The sequence below is a fragment of the Gymnogyps californianus genome, chromosome 1 (assembly GCF_018139145.2).
Source record: "Gymnogyps californianus isolate 813 chromosome 1, ASM1813914v2, whole genome shotgun sequence".
NCBI classification, from domain to species: Eukaryota; Metazoa; Chordata; class Aves; order Accipitriformes; family Cathartidae; genus Gymnogyps; species Gymnogyps californianus.
The window spans coordinates 68,047,535-68,063,551 of record NC_059471.1 but is presented as its reverse complement, the minus strand read 5'-3'; the positions used below and the strand labels follow the sequence as shown (position 1 = coordinate 68,063,551).

The 16,017-nt window shown below is 37.8% G+C and overlaps 1 protein-coding gene across 2 annotated transcripts in view; it reads left to right on the top strand.

The window, feature by feature from the left end:
• CCDC138 (coiled-coil domain containing 138) overlaps window positions 1-16,017 on the top strand; it is a 42,038-nt gene that overhangs the window by 3,189 nt on the left and 22,832 nt on the right. The window contains exons 4-11 of one of the 2 annotated variants that reach the window (XM_050903675.1): window positions 611-726; window positions 3,849-4,033; window positions 5,090-5,248; window positions 9,984-10,103; window positions 11,545-11,622; window positions 11,702-11,812; window positions 14,061-14,225; window positions 14,995-15,111. In XM_050903675.1, coding sequence (XP_050759632.1) covers window positions 611-726; window positions 3,849-4,033; window positions 5,090-5,248; window positions 9,984-10,103; window positions 11,545-11,622; window positions 11,702-11,812; window positions 14,061-14,225; window positions 14,995-15,111 — 1,051 coding nt within the window. Of the gene's footprint in view, window positions 1-610; window positions 727-3,848; window positions 4,034-5,089; window positions 5,249-9,983; window positions 10,104-11,544; window positions 11,628-11,701; window positions 11,813-14,060; window positions 14,226-14,994; window positions 15,112-16,017 lie in introns of those variants that run through there. The other variant, XM_050903683.1, reaches the window with a different exon arrangement.

The following is a 16,017-nucleotide window of genomic DNA, read 5'->3' as shown; positions in this document are numbered from 1 at the left end:
CATCCTCTACTGCTTGTTAAGTAAAGAACTGTTTGTGACCGATGTATGAAATAATATGAATGCTGATTTTGGTGAGGAGTATTGTCTCGCTTTCTAATCTAATCCGTATGTTGGAATTGCTAATGGGATCGAGGGATGACATAAACTGAACTAGGAGGAAGGCAAATAGTTCAGACTCACGAACAGCTTTAAGTTTATTTAGAGATAATTTGATTCCAAAATCCAAGAAAACTCTTTTCAGGGCTACTTTATACCAAATATGAAAAAATAATTTTAAAAGGGGTTTTGTCTTTTTAGCTTTCCTGGAATTTGGTGGTGAGAGAAGAGTGTTGGTTTTACCTGCTGCATACCTGTGCTTACAGCATGAAAATTCTAGTTATTGTTACTACTTTTAAGTCAGCAACATTACTAATTGTTGTGGTGAAAATCTTGTGAGTAATAACGCCTTCCATCCAAATGATTTCACTCTGCTATTTTTTATCAGTCAAATATCAAAATCTTAGATTGAGCAATGTTTACATTTTTATACAGACTTCTCTCAATACTCTATATGTAGCATTTTAGAAAGGGACCGAGTAATTTCAGATTATTGCTTTTTTGTATTTTTTAGTTTTGATGATGAGCAAGGTTCTTTTTGTGATTCAAGCGGTTTAGAAATAGAAGAAAAGACCATTAATTGCTCTGAAACTGATGCAGTTCAAAATACAGCTATATGCATGGAAACAGGTAATAAATACAGAATTTTAAATATTTTTACAGCTCTGTGTGAAGTATAACATGTGTCATGGTCTAACCCCAGCCAGCAGCTAAGCACCATGCAGCCACTCCCTCACTCCCCTCCCCGCTCCCAGTGGGATGGGGAGGAGGATCGGGAAAGAAGGTAAAACTCATGGGATGAGATAAGAACAGTTTAATAACTAAAGTAAAATATAATACTAACAATAATAATAATGAAATATAGTAATAACAATAATAATTGTAATGAAAAGGAATATAACAAAAAAAAAAGAGAAATAAAACCCAAGAAAAGACAGGTGATGTACAACGCAATTGCTCACTACCCGCTGACCGATGCCTGAGCAGCGATCTGCCCCTCCCAGCCAACTCCCCCCAGTTTATATACTGAGCATAACGTTCTATGGTATGGAATACCCCTTTGGCTAGTTCAGGTCAGCTGTCCTGGCTGTGCTCCCTCCCAGCTTCTTGCACACCTGCTTGCTGGCAGAGCATGAGAAATTGAAAAAATCCTTAACTTAGGATAAGCGCTACTTAGCAACAACTAAAACATCAGAGTGTTATCAACGTCATTCTCACACTAAATCCAAAACACAGCACTGTACCAGCTACTAAGAAGAGAGTTAACTCTATCCCAGGTGAAACCAGGACAACATGTAATTTAAAAAACTTCCTAGTAAATGTATTTCTATTCAGTTCAGAAATACAATAATCAGCTAAAATGTATTTTAATTTGGGGATTTAACCTTTCATGTAAGTATGAGTAACTCCTTTAGGATTAGCTTAGGAGGTCCAGACATACTTGATGCAATACTAACATCCATTTAAAAAAAAAAAAAAAAAAAAAATCAACCTTTTATGAAACTGGTTGCCATGTGACTTTATAATATAAATGAAGAAACAGGGTGAGTTTTGGGTTTTTTGTTTGTTTGTTTTGTTTTGTTTTAAGTAGCTAGCTGCATTAACAAATACTACAACTCTGTTAAGTCAGATGTCTTTTGTCAGTTTAAGGATGGAAAACTGGCAACGGGTAGAGAGAGAGTGTTATCTGTTGTTCAGTTAACTCAGGAAATTCTAACTAGAAGATTGTAGCAGGGACCAGCTGGCATTCATTCACTGCAAAAATTTCAAAATGCTGCTGCAGTTGGAGGAGTTTGTGAATCAGTGTAGCTCTCTCTTATGGAGAGTTTTAGGTTTAGAAGAACATTGATGTATTCTTTTGAAAGTGTATCTGGAAGTGTGGAGACAGACAGCCAACCAACCCCAAAGTGGCTAAAATGAATCTCAGAAGCCAGGCAGAACAGATCAATGGAACTGTAATAGACTGTCACCAAGAGTTGTATTAAATGGGTAGGGAGAGTATAAGAACAGGGTTCTGAAAACACATTCTTTCTGAAAAGAAAAAAAATATTAATTGCACCAGGAAAAATGCATAGTTTACAGTATTTGGGATCAAAGGCAAAAAAATACAAAAATCTGATAAATATCACACACATTTGTTTCAGATATGACTACTTTTTTCCTGGTTTCTTTTCCCTTTTTTTTCTGTTTCTGTTATGATTTGTGTGGCATTGTACTAGTTATGCTTTCCTTCCTCACCCCTGAAGCAGACACACTGTGGCAGAACAGGTTTGGTTTATTGTCCTGCTCCAGCTGTGATGGGTGATCAACCACAGGGCTGCCTAATGCATACCACCAATTAGCCCCAATTACATCATTTGCTTATCTAGTAACCTTTTTTCTGTTTCTTGATTCTCCTTCTCATTGTCCTTCTTTTCTCTTCCCTAGTTGCCTGCCAAATAAACAACCTATCCCTGATTACTTTTTCCTCATTGGCCTGAGTTTTGCTACATCTGTACCTGTTGTGGTTTAACCCCCACAGGCAGCTCAGCCCCACACAGCTGCTTGCTCACTCTCCCCACCCAGTAGGAAAGGAGAGAATCAGAAAGGTAAAACAGAGAAAACTCGTGGGTTCAGGTAAAGACAGTTTAATAGGTAAAGCAAAAGCTGCGTATGCAAGCAAAGCAAAACAAGGAATTCATTCACCACTTCCCATCAGCAGACAGGTGTTCAGCCATCTCCAGGAAAGCGGGCTCTATCACACATAACAGTTGCTTGGGAAGACAAATGCCACATCTCTGGAAGTCCCCCCTTCCTTCTTATTACCCCCAGCTTTTATTGCTGAGCACGACGTCATATGGTATGGAATATCCCTTTGGTCAGTTGGGGTCAGCTGTCCCAGCTGTGTCCCCTCCTAACTTCTTGTGTACCCCCAGCCTCCTCGCTGGTGGGGTGATGTGAGAAACAGAAAAGGCCTTGATGCTGTGCAAGCACTGCTCAGCAATAGCTAAAACATCTCTGTGTTATCAACACTGTTTTGGTCACAAATCCAAATCATAGCACCATATGAGCTACTGTGAAGAAAATTAACTATCCCAGCCAAATCGAGCACAGTACCCAAATTTGTATTTCTCATACTGTCATCTAGGTAATCTTGGCCTGTTGTGGTACCTAGGTGCAGTTGGCCTTGCAAGATGTCTGTCCCCAAAAGATGCCAATACTTCCCTTCAATTATCTGTGAATTTTGGCCATTTGACTATTTGTGAAATGCAGCCATTCCTCACTGTGTTATCTGCAACTTTCATCAGCTTCTTACACTTCTTATCTGTCATGTCTAGCTGTTTCTCATGTCGTGTCCAGTAGTTTCTTAAGTCTTGTTCTGTTAACTTAGATGTCAGGCCAAGGACTAGTCAGCAGCTAATCACTTGCCTGAAGCCCTTACAAAAATAAGAGGACATTTTGGCTACATTATGGTTCAGTTTGTACACAGATTTTCATACCGATATCTATGGGATTTCTATATTGAAGTGGAAGGCATGGTTTTACTTCTAAAACTCCATTGATCACTGGTCAGTTCAAACAAGTCATGGAACACAGCTTTGAGCAATTCTATGTAATTCTTTAGGAGATTACTTTCTCATTTTGATACCTCTTGCTCTATACTTGTCACTCCAAATGCCTAAAATCAGTTTTCACTGTTTTGGAACAACAATCATGTCATCATTTATCTAGGACTAATTTTTTAATGTAAAATGGGGGTTTCCTTTCCATAGGCAGCAACTTACCATCCCGTATGGCTGCAAAGACACAAGAAAATAGTGACCAAAGTATTACCAATGGTTTGGTAAGGAAAATTGTGAGTGGAACTGATGCTCAAGCATGCAATAGTGAAGGCTTAATACCTCCTCACATCAGTCAAATTTATGATGAATTATTTGTCATACATCAGAAGCTCCAGGTAGGAACTGGAATCGCCTTAAAAATTTTGTTGAGTAATGTTATGAAGATTCTCACTTTTGACAGAGAATCCAGAAATTGCTTATATATTAAATTACTGTTATTTATATGCTGAAACTTATATACTATAACTTATTTATTGCTATTACTTATACTAATCACAATGACTTACATACTAGAACTCTGTCATCATCCACCTCTTCCTGTAAATTAATTCACTGATTTGGTAGCGGTGCTTTGACTTGCATAGTGGGTAGATCAGCTTAAAATTCAGCTTGAGGGAGTTTGAACACAGTGCTTCTACATCCAAGAGTGTCTTGTGATGCACTGGGCATGGAGGGAAACACCTGCAACCATTGCTTCTCCTGAGAGCATCTGAAACTATTCTCCTGACTCTAGGCATTCAAGAGCACTTGCCTTCATGGCCTCCTGCAAAAACCCTCCATTCTGCCTTATCTTTACTTTGTGCTGCTGGGGAATCCCAACAGTTCATCCCCTAGCAGGCCTAGGCAGCTAACAGAAGAACCTCCTATATGTTTTTTTTCTGTAATAGCTCCCATGCTTCTGCTAGATTCCCTGCCAGGACTGTCTTTTGCACCATAAGAGCTAAAAATAATTTTGTATCTCTTTTTCCTCATCACTTTTTCAGGGATGCTTCCCACTAATTGAAGAAACAATATAGTAATCTAGTGTTCAGCGTAGACAGTCGCATCAGACTCTGTTTTGTCTTACGGTTAATACCATTATCCAAAACTTTTGGAAGCAAAAGCCCAAGTTTAATTGTCTAGGTTTATACTTGAACAACCATGTAGAGTTGAATTTTGTATTTTGGGAGGCCGAGCCATTCCGACAAACATTGACATCATTTGGGTTAACGTGTGGGGAAACTGAACATAGATGGCCATCAGGATACTTTTAATTAGTAAGCTATTGTGTAACACTGTAATTTTACAAAAAGCTAAGCATATCTCTGGGAGAGAAAATTCAAATTCAGTATAAATTGTGACAATTTCATGGGTTTTAAAGCCATTTCAACATTTTTTTTTTCTTGATACAGAGAGAAAGTTCAGCACAGCAGGAGTATGCTCTGCAACTCCAGAAACGAGAGCAGTTTCTAACAGAGCGAGAAGCATTGCTTTTTAGACATGAAGCAGCTTTGGCTAAAATAAGAAGTGTTGAGGAAGAAGTTCACACAAAATTTGGAATTATAAAAGAGGTGCAGTAATATATTTAATGATGTTTATTGCTCTACATGCCATTTAACTTGTTTGTAGTTACCTTAAGTCATCACGTTTGCTGGATATAATGCTTATTTCTTTAAAGTGCTTGAAATCCCCAAATGAAAGGTTTACGTAAAAAGTACCAAACAATATCGTTAGGGTTTTCGTATGGCTTCTGTTTCAGAATGGTGCATTTCATTGTCTGATGTGTAGGTACATTTTACTGTTACAATTTAGAAAAGAAGGTAACTTGTTTCTAAAACAGCAAAAACTGTATAACTAGTATTAGAGAAAAAATTGTGGTTTATCTGTAATTGTGTGTAACTTAAATGAGTATCTTTGCATTAGCTGTAGTTGAAGTAGATTTTCTTGGGAAGGCTTTAAGACACAATGAGACCTTATGATGTAACAGCTATTGCAGAGAGTATTAGCAAAAAACCACTCAGAAAGTTCAAAGGAAGAAAAGATCCATCTAACTTTGGAGGTGTGGCAGAAAATGAAATGGTATAATTTTACTATAAGAATAGGTAGTAATTAACAACACTGTTCTTGTGAGTGTTTGCTGTTGAATTTAGGTCTTGTGAAAAGTTTTGGTTGTTATCCAGAAGGTCACCAAGAGAAGTCCTTAAATATGTGTACTTTGTGTCAAAACCATAAGATGAGAAATTAAATTTCTTTGAAGTGTGCAGATAAACCTGTCCCACAAGCTGTTGAGGGAGGATAGACTACATGTTAAAAAGGGGAAAAGGGCATCAGAGGAGCGGGACCTCAACGTTTAACAGGGAAGGAATATGTTAGGGTGTTCATTTAGATGTTTCAAATCTTCTGAGCTTATAAGAATGTTACACCAGTTAGAGAACTGGCTGATGAAAACCGAGGAAAAATTAGTGGTTATCTGTGAAAATTTGTAGAGATCAAATGGAGTATTAGAAGACTAAAAAAATGTGGTGCCTTTCTTTTCAAAAGGGAAAGAATTGTACAGCCATCAACTTAATGTCAGTTTTCTAAATAAATAAATAAATAGCTCCTGAAACAAGCTATGAACAAACTATGGGAAGCACAATGCAGAAAACAATGGAATAAATAACTACTAGCGTATGTTAATCATAAATTGTCAAATCAGTCTCATTTCCACTACAGCAAGGTACCAGGCATTGTTAATAGAGAAGTAGTAGTTATGTGTCTGGACTTAATTAGAAATTTTGTATACAGTTTTGCATGGCATTTTCATAATCATATGTCCTGGTTTTGGCTAGGACAGAGTTAATTTTCTTCCTAGTAGCTGGTATAGTGCTGTGTTTTGGATTTAGTAGGAAAAGGATGTTGATAACACACTGATGTTTTTAGTTGTTGCTAAGTAGTGTTTATACTAAGTCAAGGATTTTTCAGCTTCTCGTGCCCAGCCAGCAAGAAGGCTGGAGGGGCACAAGAAGCTGGGAGGGGACACAGCCAGGACAGCTGACCCAAACTGGCCAAAGAGCTATTCCATACCATATGACATCATGCCCAGTATATAAACTGGGGGGAGTTAACTGGGAGGGGGGATCGCGGCTCGGGAACTAACTGGGCATCGGTCAATGAGTGGTGAGCAATTGCATTGTGCACCACTTGCTTTGTATAGTTTAATTCTTTTAGTATTGCTATTGTCATATTATTATTATCATTATCATTGTTTTTCCTTCCTTTCTGTCCTATTAAACTGTCTTTATCTCAACTCACGAGGTTTTTTTCCTGATTCTCTCCCCCATCCCAGGGGTGGGGGGGCAGTGAGCGAGCAGCTGCGTGGTGCTTAGCTGCCGGCTGGGGTTAAACCACGACATCATATTAGGAAAGTATAACATAAATGTAATGCAGTTGGTGTAAAGCTGTAGTGAGACAGTAGTTCACAGTAAAGTTGAAGGAACGTACATAGTGGATTCTGGAATATCTTTTCAGTCCAGTATTATTCAGTATTTTCAATAAGAAGTTTGATGGTGAGAAAGAGCACATTTATTAAATTTGAAGAAAATAGCAAGTGAGGAGGAATTTCAAGCATGCTGAAAAAGAACATTAGGATTAAAATTGATCTTGACAAATTGAATATATGGTAGGTCTGTGTGGCAAGTGCACACACCCACCACTGCCCCACCGCCACCCCCCCCACCCCCCACCCCCCCCCCGATAAAGGCCAAAACTTATCGACTGCTGGAAGGAAAGAGTTAAACCAGAAGCCGCGGTTTGGGGGTCGAGCCGGCCAGCCACGGTGGCTGGAGTCACCTACACAGAGTGCCCCAAGTCACGCACCCCAGCTGCCCCAGCCCGCCAAAACCACCTCAAACAGTGAAACACCTCGGTTAAGAGAAGTTTCCAGACTGCTGACCGTATATGACCGCAAGCCCCGATCCAACCTAGGGTATAAATGGAGCCCCGCCGGAGGGCACACTGAGCCAGTCCTCCTCAGAGCAGCGGGTCTGCAGTCAGGGACTCTCCCTGTGGGTCAGGACACCGCGCACGGAAATTGCGGCAGGTTGAGTGCCTCGCCTTATCAGTGAGTCATTGTGCATTTTGAGTCATCCATCTAAGCTTAGATTTGGTTACAGTTCATGTAGTGATAGTTCCCAGCTGACATCCTGAACCTGTAAATAAGTTGTGTTCATCGCAGTGTTATGACCTAATATTCCTGTTTAATCTGGCCGTTATATCTCAATACAACATAACATTCCTGTTCAATTTGACCGTTACATTTTGATATCATTAAAGAAAATTGACTTTTAAAATATATCGCTATCTGTCTAGTGTTTCTGTGACAGTCTGAAAAAAACAGTATACTATTCAGAAGGTGTGAGTGTACAGTATTGCATTTGAATAGAAATACCAGCTACAGAAATAGAGGATGATGAGTGGATGCATGGGTTAAACATGCAGGATGAATTGAGGGTGAATGTGCCAATCTTCAGCTACATAAAAGGGTGCAACAAAGAGGAAGAAACTAATGGTTTTTTCATGTCTGTAATAGAAGAAGTAGTAGTAGTAAGGGAAAATTAGGTTAAGTATTAGGAAAAACTAGATCTAACAAAAATAGTTAAAACATATGAACAGGTAGATTGGTAACACTGCAGTGTTTCCAGTATTGGAGGACTTAAGAACAGACTAGGCAAACATCTGGCAGGAGTGAAATGGTATAGCTGGTTATGATATGGATGATACCGCCTGATTTGATTATGGAAGTGGATGGCTTAGACGTCCTGGCATCACCTCCAACCCTATGGCTTAACAACTGAATTGGTTCTACTTACCTTTTAGATTAATTTTTCTCTACTGATTCTTCCTAGAGGAGCTATTGAACTTCAAATAAAGCTCTTAACTGTGGATGTAGAAAATGGAAGTGAAACATTCCATGTGATGTGATAGGGTGCACTCAATTATATGTTGGCAGCATCTGCATGTTTATTGGTATGAAAAGGGGATCTGTCATTTCATACAGATGAGAGGACGAGAAGAAACTGCCTCAAGTTGCGCCAGGGGAGGTTTAGATTGGATATTGGGAAAAATTTCTTCACTGAAAGTGTTGTCAAGCATTGGAACAGGCTGCCCAGGGAAGTGGTGGAGTCACCATCCCTGGAGGGATTTAAAAGACATGTAGATGTGGTGCTTAGGGACATGGTTTAGTGGTGGACTTGGCAGTGTTAGGTTAACAGTTGGACTCGATGATCTTCAGGGTCTTTTCCAACCTAAATGATTCTGTGATTCTGTGTTGTCTTAGGCAAGTGTGGGTAGGTGCTTTAGACAAGAATGTCCTGCTCACAGCTGTTCTGATCCTGTTGGCTGAAGAAGAGCGGCATTTGAGGGAAAGAGGAATTGTAGATGGTTTTCCTGTATGGCTGGAATGGAAGTTACTGAGCTTCCAAGCTGAAGTATGGAGAAGGATCTCTTCAGGGCTTCCGTCCTTTAAACTTCTACTGTGCTTTATTTTTGTCATTTGCACATGTAGGAAGAGAGGATATGACTGGAAGTGGAAAAGTAGAGAATGAGTGGGTGAATGAGTGAAGAGTAGTGGATTCATGGAAGGGGAGAAATGAAAGATAGTAAGTATATATAGTTGGAATATTTTCAGTAAAACTTTTCTGTTTGATCAAATCTGAGATACTTAAAGAGATGCACTGGTGTCCAGAGAAGATTAAATCTAAAATAAGATTCAGAGGAAAGAGAAGAATGGCAGTGGATATGCACATTGTAGTTAACAATTCATATGCTTGTGCTGTAAAACAGAGCACTAGTCTACGAGGCATAGGATTAGTTTCTTGCTCTGCGTGATTCAGAGTGAGCAAAGCCAGAAAAACTAATTGAAACCTTAAAAGTTGCTGCAAAACAGAATCACAATTTTTTGTAATTACAGAAGAATAAGCTGTAAATAAAAGCTTTGTCATTGTTTTTAGTTCACAAACATTTCCCACATCTGACTTGTTTGAGAAATGTACATACTGATATAATCTGTTTTGGGCAGGATCTGGAAAGAATAAGAGCAATAGGCTGTGCACGTTGCTCTCAGTTTCTTTATAGATTCTTCTTAATATGCTGTGTGGGTGTTGTTTTTCTCACTACTGGTTGAATGTGCAAATTTGGCCATGCAGAATTACGAACTTGATCTTTGAAAGTTTGTCCTATTGTTTTAACACTAAAATGGAACTTAGCTTAGAATTGTTTCTAAAATAGTCTCTTGTAACCATGTTTTTAAATTTGATATTTCTATAGCGACACGAGGCAGAAGTTAAACAGCTGACAGAAGCCTTGAGAGAAATAACTAAAGAAAATAGGAGGCTGAAGTCATCATTTGACACCTTGAAGGAAATGAATGACTCTTTAAGAAAACAGGTAAAATTAGTTATTTCCTGTTACCAATAATTTTACAAGTTACAGTCAACAATTTTAAATATTTGAACAGCTTAAGTTTGCAAAATTGCTGATTTTTGGTTTCTGTAAGACAAGGATTGTATGAATGACTGAAAGTACTTTCCATACCTTTTTCTAGTACTTGAAATTTAGCCTCTCTGATCTTTTATAGTATAAAAAAAAGTTGGACTTATTCCTCTGACCCACTAGCAACAGCTAATTGTTAGGAAGGACAAATCCATGTCCTCTGAAGCAAATTGAGAGTGGACAGAGAGAAAGTATTGTATAACATAATAGAATCCACCCTGTGCTGAATTGCTGTGCTGATTCTATTACATAAAAAGTAGAATGTGTATTTCTAACTTCATGTTTGCTCAGTATTTTCAGTTATTTTTACAAATGTTAATTAAGGCAGTATTTTCTCAGTTCTTAAACTGAGATAGTGGTTCATAGTAATACAGAGATTAAGAATTTTCATCTCACTTGACTGTTAAGTCTGACCTAAAATGCTGACACACAAATTGCTATCTAAACTATTTGACTATTGCTTATTCATTTAATTAATTATAGTTCTGATAGTGTGAGTACAATAAAAATCTACAGCAGAGCCTTATTCTTTCTCTTAGAGAAGGTCAGACCTAACTCCTAGAATGTTGATGCTTCTGGTGCAACCCATCTGTCTCTGTACTTCCCCTCACTATAAAATCTTTGCATTTCTGTGCAAACTGAGGGCTTCTGTGATAATCATGTTGTTCATTGTACACATAGAGCGTGTTTCTTATATTTAAATGGAGGTTACAGTTTCCCTCATCTTTTCTCACAGAGCAAACTGTTTTTGTAGCATGGTCAGTAACTGTTTAATTCTGCAGAGAAGAAAACTTTCACCCTCCTCGTTAACAAGACTATTGGACCATTCCTGAAACGTGTGCTCCATTTTTATGTCACTTCTTCGTGAAAAGTAATCAAATGTGTAGTGCCTGTATACATAGATTGACATTATAGTGCTTATTCTTCCCCTGCAAACTGAAAGGTTGGGCTGCAGGGTGACAAAGAGCTACTGCTGTCTTATTTATCGTGGAACAGGTTGCCTGGAGAGGTGGTGGTGTCTCCCACCTTGGAGACATTCAAAAGCTGTCTGGACATAGGCCTGGGCAGCTGGCTCTCAGTGGCCCTGCTTGAGCTGGGAGGTTGGACCAGGTGACCTCCAGAGGTGCCTGCCAACCTCAACCAGTCTGTGATTCTGTGATATGTTGAGGAGGTGAATGATGATTTTGTTTCTGTCACTTTACGTGCTCAGTAGAAAAAACTTGAACTTAAATAATTTAGCTGCTCAGCAACCACATCAGATTATTTCAGTGTGATAATTAAGTCAAGAAGTGAGTTTTGAATTTACAGATACTTTAACATTTTCTAATTCTTTCAGTTAAGTGATGTAACTGAGCTGAACAAGAAGTTGGAAGGTCAAGCAAGAAAAGTACAAGCTCGTTTAGAGAATCTACAAGTAAGGTTTGTTCTTACATGTACCTACTTCCTTTATAGGTAAAAAGTGAAATATAATTCATTGTTACATTTTGTTGTAGAGGAAGCATGAATTTTTAATGGTACAGAAGTCTAAGGATATATGTCAAGTGGTGCAACAAAGTAAACCTGTCAAGCAGGAAAAAGTGATGGTAACATCAAGAATTGCTAAGGTAAGAACTGGGCAAAATGAAAGATTCATTCAGAAGACATTAGGCAGTGGAACGTTCTCTGTGTATCTGCTAGAAATTAGAAAATGTAACTTTCAATTTTATTTTATGAGTGAATTAGTTATAGTAAGAAAAGATACAGGTTATGTTGGAGGAAAACAGGCAGCTAACAAAGAATTAAGCTTGTTGCTAAAAATAAATCTGTTGGATTTCATATTCTGTATGTATATAGTATATGTATATATTTTTATTTATATGGTATGTTTTCCTCTTCCTGTTACGTCATCTTTCACCTGTCAATTAAAATTATAACCTGCTTACACTGTAACTGGTTTCTTTCGCTGTGTCAGAGCAAATCTTAAACTCATTCTGGTTACTGCTACAGTACAGCACTGTTCTTATGAATAACACCAGCTAAAAAGTAGTCAGTCCGAAGTATCAGATAAAGAATTTTAATTTTCTAAGCCAAAAGTGATTGTACTATTGTTATTTTTTTTGAGAAATAGTCTTTAATGAGGGAAAGAGAATAAATGCAGTGTTCATATACAGTTCCAAAACGATCACCTTGTTTTCCTTAAAATATCTTCTTACGTCACTTAATGAAATGCTTTCTGTCTCCATGTTATTCCATTTAGTAGCAAGTCCTCTGGTAGTACTCTACCAACATCTCCTAACTGGTAATGATTTTCTCCAGCTAGTTTCGTAAACTGTGAAATGGGAAAGAGATACTCACGCCATCCTACTTAATTAATCTACATCAGACACCTTAAAACTGTGCTGTCTATATATAGCCAACATATTTCTCTGTTTACATAGGTTTTAGTGTACTTTGGTTGCAAGTGAAATGTAAACAGTATCAGTAGTTACAGTTCTGAGTGAAGAGGAAAACAGTTATCTGAAGGTAGATACAAGAGAACTTTTGAAGTCTTCAGAGAACTGTTCGTGCAGCCTGTCTTCAGGTACCTCTGGAAATCTTTCGTAGAGTATTTCATTGCAGTGTAGTAAAGGGACAGAATGACAATTTCATGAAGTCTTTGTTCTTTTTCTAACAATGCTAGTTACCCAGTTAAATTTTGACAACAGTGGATTGTATGAAATAAAGCAAAGGAGGTCTAGTGCATTGAAATAAGAATTTCCCCGTGCAAAGGACATGAAGGAGTTGCTTTCTTCTGTAATTCATTTGGCCAGAATTATAAAATGGAGTGATTCTGTATGTGAAAATCTTTTCCCAGGCCTTTTATAACCGTTTGTCTAAGCACAAAATATATTACGTGCATACATTTTCACACCCAGAAACCATCACATATAGTACCTGTTCTGCAGTGAGCAGGGGAGTGAGGTGTCATAGAGAGAGAGAAATGATGCAGGGTTCTTTCTGGATCTCTGTAAGAAAGGCCTGACAACAAACGGCTTAATGAAATAGCTGTTTTAATAAGACAGAGTAAGAGGAGGAATATGGATAACAAGTAAATATTATGTCCCTTCAGATGCTGGGAAGCTTGCGTTTGTGCAGCCTCAGATGGAGCCTGGGTGGATTTTTCCCAGGGCACGCTGAGCAGGTCCTGTCCGTGGAGAGAAGCTCCTCCTTTTTGGCCATTCAAGCTATTATATAGTTTTCTTACTAGAAAACAATTCTATTCATGAAGGACGTTCACAGGAGAACTTCTTGTTGCCCTTTTAGACAGAGGCAAGGCCAGGCAGGAGGCGTGATCACCGGTACCAAGTGGGAGCTGCCTGCAGGCTCCTGTTACAGTGAGCTGGCTGAGTTGATCCTGTGGCCAAGCACAGCCTAAACTGTGCAGTTGATTGATCTGTGCAGCACGGCACAGGCTGCGCCTACTCAGGGTAACTGTGATGTGGATCTCTGACTCCTTGATGTACAGTGGTCTCCCAGTCAGGATCACCACCTTCCACCCCTTGATCCACATACGGTTTACCCTTCCCAGAGATACTATAAGTTACAGGTTGTATTAATAACATACAGGCTTCTCAAACCCTAGGTACAAGGCCCAACAGAGAGCACACATGGCCTGTTTAAGATCACTGTTTCCTTGAATATAATGCTTTCCACAGGCTCCCAATACAGTAACTTACCTTCCAGATTTTATCAGGCATATATTCATCATTCTTTAAATTATGCATAATATTTCAGAACTAACATACTCTCATACATTTCAGTCTGTTACTATTTTGGCTTAGAAAAATCGTTAACTTGAAAGCTGAAATATCTGATGTTGTGGATGTATTACAGCTACCATTGAATTCACAAGTTTATGAGCTCTTAACTTTTCTTATGGATTGGATCTCAGACCAGCACCTTAGCAAAATAAAAATACAAGAAGAAAGAGAGGACAGTCATAAATTTCTGGTTACCCAGACCTCCAAAGCAACCTGCACCCAGGAAAGGTGTATGAAGGTAAAGGGGTTTGAATTGTTTGCTTGTATTAATACGTTTTCAGATTTATGGGGGTTTTTAAATGATTTTGAGAATATAACAGGTCAGCCTGTTTTATACATGCTTTGGAGACAGTAATTAAAACAAAGTCACTGTTAATAAGTCAGTATTCATTAGATAATTTGTCAGTTGTAAAGCACATATTTTTTAAGGAAGAGTGTGGTGTTCAGTCTCAACTTGAGAGTCTCAGCCTTTTATTTCAAGTCACTTCTGTCAGTTGATAACTTGTCATGTTTTATGTGCAATATTGTACATAATTCCCTTTTTCTAAGGAGCTGAACATGTCTAATTTAAAATATTTTTATGCCTGTATTAGATATTAAAGTTTCACTTTATGACTGATAAAAGGTGATACTATGCTATACTTTTAACACTTTTATTGTTTTCTTTCTGGGGATACCAAGATTTGGAAATCAGTGAGGTGTTCAGAAACTCTTCTTTTACTGTTTTTCTTCATTCTATTAAAGATCTATAGCTATTGGGATTGGACTTACTGAGACTGAGCTCACATGATGTATCTCCACTTTTGTATGTAAACCTCTGTAAAATTTAAAATCTGTCTATGCGTATAATTCTGTTACCTGTAGTGGATCTGCCCAGTGAGTATTTGCATATGTAATCTGTTAAACTCCAAGAGAAAGTTGGGAGTTTTGTTTGTTTTTCCCTTATGGTTAGCTTATACAGTAGTTTCATATACTGCATGTAATTTTACTTTTGTATATTTTTACAGCTTTTGCCTATAGCTACTGAGCAACTCCAGTGGATGCCGTTTGTGAATCCTAAACTACACATGCCTGTGATTAAATTTATTTACTGGTCTATAAGACAGCTAGACACTGGTATTCAGGTAAAACAAGTAGTCCTCTTGCAGTATGGTTTTTTTAAAACTAAATTCACAGAAGATATTAATGGATTTTGTGTTTCAAATACATATGAAAAGTGGATGTTTTCAAGTAGTATATATAAAAGAAACTCTGCTGTCTTTGCAAAGCATAAATTCATGGCATTTACCACAGATGGCAAATGAAAAAAAAGATTATTTTTCAAGTTAATTTTAAATTTTGCATTGTGTATCTAAACATAGTTTTCATAAGTATGTGATCTCTGTTGTGGTGTCTAAGCATCTCAGAAATAATTTTTTTACATAGTATTTACAAAACTTTTGCACTGGAAAAGGCAATATTTTTAGGTTCACTTTATGCATGAGGTTTGTTGAAATTGATGGAAGTGCTATAAGAAAATATTTAGCAGTATAATAAAGAAAAAGACAGTAGCCATACTGTAAAGACTCAGTATAGTGCATAGTGCTGTCAATAGTGCTTTTGGTAAAGGAAAAGGTAGGAAACTTTGTAAATATCTTGAGTTTAAATTCAATAGAGTAGTAAGCTGTTGGGTTTAGTGCTGATAAGAAACTATATTTTAAATGAGCATATTGTGAAGTTTGATTCTGAAGTAATATTTCTGTATAGTTTATGATGAAAAGTCTAATAGCTCTTACCTGTACAGTGTTCTTAAGGTTCGTGTTTAGACATTTAATTCTGTAAATGTTTTTACAGGATATAACTTCAGGCAACCTTACAAAATAGAGTTGACTGAAGCTGAGCTTGTTCTGGAACCAGAGGCAACTTAAATAATGTCAGCATATCAGGGGCCCTCACTAACTAGTCTATTTGTGAAGTATGTGTTGATAAGGTGCCGTGATAGTGTTGTTCAGCTGCTCTTGGAACACAAAGTAGTATCTCCTATACAGATT